The 7,374-nt window shown below is 36.2% G+C and overlaps 3 protein-coding genes across 3 annotated transcripts in view; 1 reads left to right on the forward strand and 2 right to left on the reverse strand.

The window, feature by feature from the left end:
• CBG21698 overlaps positions 1-1,579 on the reverse strand; it is a gene marked incomplete at both ends in the record, with an annotated part of 2,860 nt that extends 1,281 nt beyond the window's left edge. The window contains 6 exons of the mRNA XM_002632896.1: positions 93-156; positions 202-307; positions 363-422; positions 469-566; positions 861-982; positions 1,412-1,579. Of these exons, the coding sequence (XP_002632942.1) occupies positions 93-156; positions 202-307; positions 363-422; positions 469-566; positions 861-982; positions 1,412-1,579 (618 nt within the window). The remainder of the gene's footprint in view (positions 1-92; positions 157-201; positions 308-362; positions 423-468; positions 567-860; positions 983-1,411) is intronic.
• A 2,118-nt stretch (positions 1,580-3,697) lies between these two features.
• CBG21696 lies at positions 3,698-4,955 on the reverse strand (the record flags this gene model as incomplete). The annotated part of the gene is made up of 5 exons (XM_045235237.1): positions 3,698-3,871; positions 3,917-4,294; positions 4,338-4,430; positions 4,692-4,755; positions 4,807-4,955. The coding sequence occupies 5 exons, from the start codon at positions 4,953-4,955 to the stop codon at positions 3,698-3,700; spliced, it is 858 nt and encodes a 285-aa protein (XP_045097382.1).
• Positions 4,956-6,667: 1,712 nt separating this feature from the next.
• CBG21695 overlaps positions 6,668-7,374 on the forward strand; it is a gene marked incomplete at both ends in the record, with an annotated part of 7,851 nt that continues 7,144 nt past the window's right edge. Inside the window, 3 exons of the mRNA XM_045235238.1 lie at positions 6,668-6,791; positions 6,850-7,067; positions 7,120-7,263. Of these exons, the coding sequence (XP_045097383.1) occupies positions 6,668-6,791; positions 6,850-7,067; positions 7,120-7,263 (486 nt within the window). The remainder of the gene's footprint in view (positions 6,792-6,849; positions 7,068-7,119; positions 7,264-7,374) is intronic.

Consider the following 7,374-nt stretch of genomic DNA (forward strand, 5'->3'; position numbering starts at 1 on the left):
ATTCAGTTTTATTAGCGAGTACCGCCGAATCGAGATATATTGGCCCAGAGGTGGCGGTTTATTGACGGTATGATATTATTTTAAAAACTCACTCCGGCTGGTCCACAAGCGGCATTGTAAGCGTCATTGAGACACACTCCGGTTTGAGCGACGGCTCTGAAAATTTCGACTTCGAAAATAAGAAAAATAAATAAATCTTACGGGCAGAAGTTGGCGGCCGAAACAGTCTGATTAAAGTTTCCAATGCAGTTTTGGTAGGCCTTCGTAGTCGGGAATGTTGCGAGGCATGACCATTGAGCAACGACTTCTAAACAACTCCATCTAAATACTTCTATTCCAAATATGATCCAAAAAAAACTAACCGCTGAATCCACCGACACACATCCACTCGAGTCCACGGAAAGTTCTCACATAGTCAAAGGCTGAAAGCACAGTTTCTATGTATTAGAGTACAGGAAAGTGTCTTACTATTGGAGAAATCAGGTTGTGGTTTGTTGAGAAGAGTGTAGAGATTCATGCATGGATAGTAGGAAGATCCGAGGCACTGGTAGAATTGAGTACGGGTGCTGAAAAAATGATTAATTGAAATTATTCTAGTAAAAGATATCACAAAGTGGTCAACTGATAAATTATTTATCATGATGCTACAAATGTTTTGTTAGTTGAAGTATTCTTGGAATCTTTGAAAAGAATCGATATTAATTTGGTTTATTTTAATGGGACCTACTAATACAGATTTCATGTACAATTTCGATTTCGTTTTTAGGATTACAAGGCTAGAGCACAAGTATCTTCTAAAAAATGCGTACTAAAAATATTAGAACTTTGAAACAGCAAAATTCTAATATTTCTAAACTTACTTGCAAACCTTCACCAACTCGGTGACATTCATCATCAAATAGTTTTGAACAGTGTTGAAAATGTAGGAACCATTACGCCACGAGATGGAATCGTCCATTCCGAAGAACTGATTGAAATGGGTCTGCAAATGAATTTTTTTAATGGTCTATTCAAACACCACCCCTGTCCTTCAAGCTCAATTATCTCGGTTCTTATGAGAGGTATCAGAAATCCATCAACTGATAAAAAGTTGGTGATGTTATGATAAACATTTTATCAGTTGACAAATTTTTGTTATCTTTTACAGGGACCGAAATAATGAAGCTAGAAGGGAAGGCTTTGTTTCTTCAATGAAAAGTTTCTCCGAGACATTTTTCAATGTTTCACCATAACCTTTTATAAAGTAAGTAATTAATTTTTTTAGTGATTCAATGCCATTTTCTACGATTTATCAATTGCCAATAATTCATATTTCCTAAAACCCAAAAAATTTTTTTTGAAAGACAAATTTTGAATTTCTCAAAAAAACCAAATTTTGGAGCCAATTTTGAAGCTCGCGAGATCATTTTACCTGACAATAGTTGAATTGAATATCATTACAAACAGAGATTGCTGCATTTTGTGGTTGCTCACGGAATGCCATCAATTGGATGAGCTCATCTGGCATATGATATGGAAGAAGGATGGATGCCTGAGCGGCTCCGAGGAGCACAAGAAGAGAAAGTGCCACCGAACGCATTCTGAATCATTTAGAAATTGTTAAAGTAAGACCAGCGAGAGAGTAGAGTGATTTATACATACTGAAACCGTATTTTCATGAAGATAGTATGTTCCTTATTGAAACATTGCTTGAAGTTAGCCATTGTGAACGTACATTCAAATTCAAATTATCCCGTAATAAAAGGTCCGCATCACTTTGTCCAATTTGACCCAATTTATCTCGGTTCCTGTGAAAGATGTCAACTAATTGTCAACTAATGAAATTTTTGTCATAATATCGAAAACGTTTTGTCAGTTGACTATTTTTCCTTATCTTTTACAGGGATAAATTTGGTCAAAGTTGAAAGAGCTTTTAGTACATCTTTAAGGTTTAAGGTAGATGGAAAGTCAATGGAAAGGAAAGAGTACATGGTTTTGAATAGTACTTCTATCAAAATTTCTACCCATAAATCAATTAAGGTCCAGGAAAAAAAAACGGATTTGACGAATGAAAGGTGAGAAGTTAACAAACGATGGCAATGTAAATCTTTTCTCTGATCATATATCTTTTCTCTGATCTTTTCTCTGATCATATAAAAATAACTAGCCCTATCCCATATACCCAACCTGGATGATCAATTTCAAAAGGGGAAATTTCGCATTCCATCATTCTTTACAAAATATTACGTCTTAAAAAGTGTTACAGTTTCAAAGTGTTCATATGAGAGATCGAAAAATTACAATGGCAATGCCTTCCTTACCTCCGTTTCTATACAAGTTTGATCGAACTATGACAAAAAAAGCAAAGGCATTCCTATTATTTTTCTAGATTATTTTGAAGAGATTCTTTCAAATTTTCACTCTTTTACTTGCATTTTTTAGAAAAAAAAGTTTTGCTCCCCAGAACAGAAATCTAACCTAGTTTTCATTAAAAACGCAAAAATTATTTTTCTTGATGTTCAAATAGCTAGTATCCAATTAGCTGACGAATTCTTCTAGAAAAAATATATTCCCTCTAACACACCGGCATCATTATTTATTCGTAAATTTCTAAAAAACTCTGGACAGGAAACTGTAAATTAAGTTTAAGAAGACAACTGGATCTTTTTTTCAATTTTCAAATATGTGCACTTTGAAACTGTAATATTTTTATAGATCAACAAAAAAGCTAAAAGTTGCTCACCTCCAAGAAAATAATCCCCGAAGTTTGCCGAAAGAGATTACTGTAGATTTTCCCCAAATGTCACATTTAAAATTTAATCATTCAGGATATATTTCGAATAGCATTAATAATTGCGGATAAAAAAACCAAAAGGCAGAAACAATAAAAATAGTTATGTTCAGTACCTAATTCTGATTTCGAAACTCATAACTTCTGAATTTGTCAACTTCACCAAATCTATGTTTTTTTTCTGTTTTTTTCGACTATGGGTAATATAAATTTTCATGTCAGTTTATAAGTTTTTGAATCTGGTAAATCAAATCTTCTGTCAGGTACCGTAATCACTTTAATAGAAAACCACCTTATACTTGATTTTGAGCTCAATTATCTCGGTTCCTATGAGAGATACCAAAATTTCTTATTTTGTAGAATGTTAGTAAAAACATAGTCCACATTTTTCCAATTGACAAATTCTTGATATCTCTCATAGGAAAGGAGATAATTGAGCTCAAAGTTCAAGCATAGGGAGGGCTTCTGTTAGAGCTTACGGTATCCGTCACAGAAAATTTTTTCGCTCTAGAAGAGCGGCGAGGCGAATAAAAGTTCCAAAATTTAGAGAAAAACGGAACGGAAAATCGCGAATTTCAGTGAAAAAATGACGTTTTTGAAGGGGTTGTGATGAAAATGAGTCAAAAAAGGACAGAGAGGGCGTCGTCGTCGGTTGTGCACACAGTCGTGGCAAAAATTATATGGCGTCGGCGAATCATTGATATCACTCGTTGGCACTGATGGGTTATCAAATCAAATTACGTCGTGGAGAGAGGGAGACACAGTCGTTTTGCGCCTTTTAACTGGATGATATTAAAAGCACACCTCGTAAAATGGGCAACCGTAAAAAGTGTTTGAAGGAGGGGTTTTTGAAATTTCTGCGTCTTTTAGAAAAGAATATTCATGTGTAAGAAACAAAAAAAACAAGAAAAGTTAACAAAACCTAAATCATGACAAAAATGGAAAGCGATGAAAGAAATCAGAAATAACAGATGGGTGATCAGCAACAGGAATCAACTTGTTCTTGGAGCGACTGTCGTGAGCACGGAATACAAATGACGTGGCGGATTCTGGAGAAATGACGTCTTTGTTGGAGTTGAGAGAAGAGAGAATTGAATCGATCTGAAATGAAAATCGGATTTCAGTTTTTAATGTCTAAAGAATTACATCATCTTGCTGCAATTTCCCTGCTAGATATTGCTCTTCTTCTTCAATTTTCTTCAGCTTTTTCTCCAATTTCTCCTTCACAAAACCTCTGGAATGATCGATTTCGTAGTGCAGCACCTTCTTCATTTTCATCTTCAACCCATACAATTCGACGTCGTTGAAAAACTTGGCGCCAGATTCGAAAAGTTGCCAATTATCGAACGACCCGCACAGATGGCATAAAAGAGCCATGGTGTTTCGAAATTCGATATTTTTGTCGAATTTAGCAAGGATTGAAGCTTTGGTTCGAAGAAATTGAACTTGATCACCGGAATCAACAAGGAGAGATTCGTATTCAGAGAGGAGACGCAGACAGTAGTCAGTTTCAGATTGACATAGCTGAAAAATTTTTTTTTGAGATTTCAGAAAAAGAAAACTATACTCCTCCTTCCTTAGTACATTGAAGAAGGGAATCGATCAGCATGATTTCATGGGTCCGGTTGTTTTTAGTGTTTTCACGGAGATCAGTGAGGATCTGAAATTCATATCGGGGTCAGTATTATGCTGATAGGCTGGAGGTCCTAAAACGTAGCCTGAAAATATTTGTATTTTCAGGATTTATTTTCTCGATTTTTCGAGCGTTTTCCGTTTATTCCCGGCTTTTCTGGAGGAAAATAACAGGAAAATCGAGAACAATCAGTGAACAAGAAAAAATAAATTCCGAAAAAAAAACGATTTTTAGGTTAGTTGTCGTTGTGGGACCTTCAGCTCCGATTTTTTAATACCGGAATATTACCTGTTTTGCTGCTTCGTAATCGCCGTTGCTATAAAAATCTGCTACCCGAAACAAGTCGATTTCTCTGAAATTTGAAATTTATTCCATTTTTAGAATATGGTCAATTTCAAATTACGTTATAGCCGTTGCAGTTTGATTCTCTTTCGAAACATCGCGATACCAGAATTTGTCATTTAGATTAGGAGAGAACATTGGATAATTTTTACGAGTTTTTGGTGTAGATTCATCGTCAGAAGACGGATCGAATTCGTTTAGAAAATCCATTACTGTTTCTTTTCTTCGGCTTCTTTCGGTGGTTCACCAACTTGTACACTTTGCACACAGGTGCGGAACTCCTTCACGACGTCTTGACACTTTCTCCAGTCCCGATGCTCTCCCATACAATCGGAAACCTTTAGATGGAGATCCCAGCAACCGGATTTTCTGAAAAAATCGAAAACATTTATTATAAAAAAAATAAAAAATTGCATCACTTGATCAATGTCTCAACTCGATCCTCTTGATCGGCGTTTCCAGTCCAAATATGCGGAGATTGTGGTGGTTTTGGAGTAGCAGCTGGAGCAGCAGCAGTTGACATTACCCCGTGTTCTTTGGAATTTGAAATTGTTTTGGGACGAAAGAAAATGATAGAAAAGCGAAAAAAGAAAAGAAAAGCAACAGGGAAGGAGTGTAATGGGACAAGAGACACAGACTCATAGAGAGGCCCCAGCGACTCCCGTTAGTTCGCACTCTTCAAAATTTTTGTCTTTTTTTTCGATTTCTCTGAGAGAAATACACCGAGAGTTGGGAATTTATAATTAAAATTGTCTCTTTAATAAAGAGTCTTTTTATTTTTCTCTATTCAATTTTTGTTGACAATTTCGATGTTAATTTTCTATGTCAATGCTATCTCTTTCTTTTTTTTTTTGATAATCGGACAACTTTTCGCACGCAACCTTGATTGCTGCAGCAACAAAGTTTACCGCGACACACATTATAATCGAGAAAAAAGGCGTCGTTCCCGAGAAGAACTTTTTAATGTCGTTTATCGCCCGAATCACGTGTTGAGACCTGTTTTTGCAACTTTCACGTGTTGGGTGTTGAGCTATATAGCTTTTTCTTTCGCTTTTGCTAACTTTTTTCCATGGAAAACCTTGTTTTTTAGTAAATTCTACTGAAAATTGAGTGAAAAAATAAAAATTTGATAGCGCACACCGTACGTCAACTTAAAGGAACATGCCATAATTCATATCTTCGCTGTGAAGCTCCGTTACCAAATTTGGTAAAGCTCCTTTAAAGTACTACTGTGTTTTGATAGAATTTTCGATTCGTTGTGTGATTCTAATTCCTTTTTTGGTCAGAAATTGCAAAAGTTCTGAGTAAAAAAAAGTAAAATTTTTGTATTACCAAATTCTTATTCGACTTCTAGTAAAATTCGCAGAAAAATGAGAAAAATCGCCTGAAAAACAGACTAAAAACCGTAATTATAGGAACATGTCAAAATATGTAAATTCGGTGTGAAACCCTAATAGGTTATTTTGTGCTGCTCCTTTGAAAAAATAACCTATTTTTTTAAACCGGAATTTTGTTCATGATTGTTTGTTTTTAAATAGAGTTCGAATAGACTATTGATCATGAAAAAAACAATCACCTCATTCTCTATGTGAAATTCTCTTGTCCGTTTCCCGAATTTCCGCCCATTTTATAGTCTCAAAACTTTTTTTCCGTGTCAGGTAATCAAGCCTCGAGTTCCGAGCAAAACCAAGCTGGAGAGCAGTCGGGAGTCGTTAGCTCCGGCTCCACAGATACCCACTCGAAATCATCTGGATTTCATCGCGGGATGGGGAGCCGGATGCATCGAAACGTGTATTCTGTATCCGTCGAACAAGATCATCTTCCGACAACAGCTACACGGATTCCACGTTAAGGATGCGATTCAACAAATCAAATTGGAAGGCGTGGGAAAGCTTTACAGAGGTCTTCTGCCTCCACTGATCATGCGAACGACGAGTCGAGCGTTGATGTATGGATTGTACGACGAATTTCAGATCTCCCTTAAATGCCCACATGCACCGCCCAACTCTTCATTCTCAATTTGTCACGCACAAGCCGCCTTTTTATGTGAGTACCCAAAAATTTAGAATTTCTTGAAATTTTCATTGCAATTCAAAATTTCCAGCAGGAGTATGCGAAGCGATGTTATGCCCGCTGGAACGGGTTCAAGTCCTTCTTCAAACAACGAAATTCCATGATAAATTCAAGAATACATTGCACGCGTTCAGTCGATTAAAAGAGTACGGATATCGAGAATATTATAGAGGATTTTCGGTGATTTTGGTTAGAAACAGTTTGTCCAACACACTTTTCTTCACGCTGAGAGATCCATTGAAACATAGGGTGAGGATAAAATTTTCAGATATTTTTCTGATATAGAAATCTGGAATTTCAGATAGTATCCCTTCCACAAGCCAGCCGTCTTCCATGTTCTCTTCAACACTGGATAGGCGATTTTATAGCTGGATCGCTGTTAGGTGCAACGATATCAACGGCGTTCTTCCCGTTGGGAGTCGTCAAAAATCATATGCAAGCAAAGGTAATTTTGGGGCCAATTTTTTGAATTCGGCGTCATTTTTGGATGTTTCAGTAGAAAGGAAACAAAGCGTATAAAGCCTATAATTTTTCAATAAAAAAACTGAAAACATGA

Source organism: Caenorhabditis briggsae (genome assembly GCF_000004555.2).
Source record: "Caenorhabditis briggsae complete genome, chrIV, whole genome shotgun sequence".
Lineage (NCBI taxonomy): Eukaryota > Metazoa > Nematoda > Chromadorea > Rhabditida > Rhabditidae > Caenorhabditis > Caenorhabditis briggsae.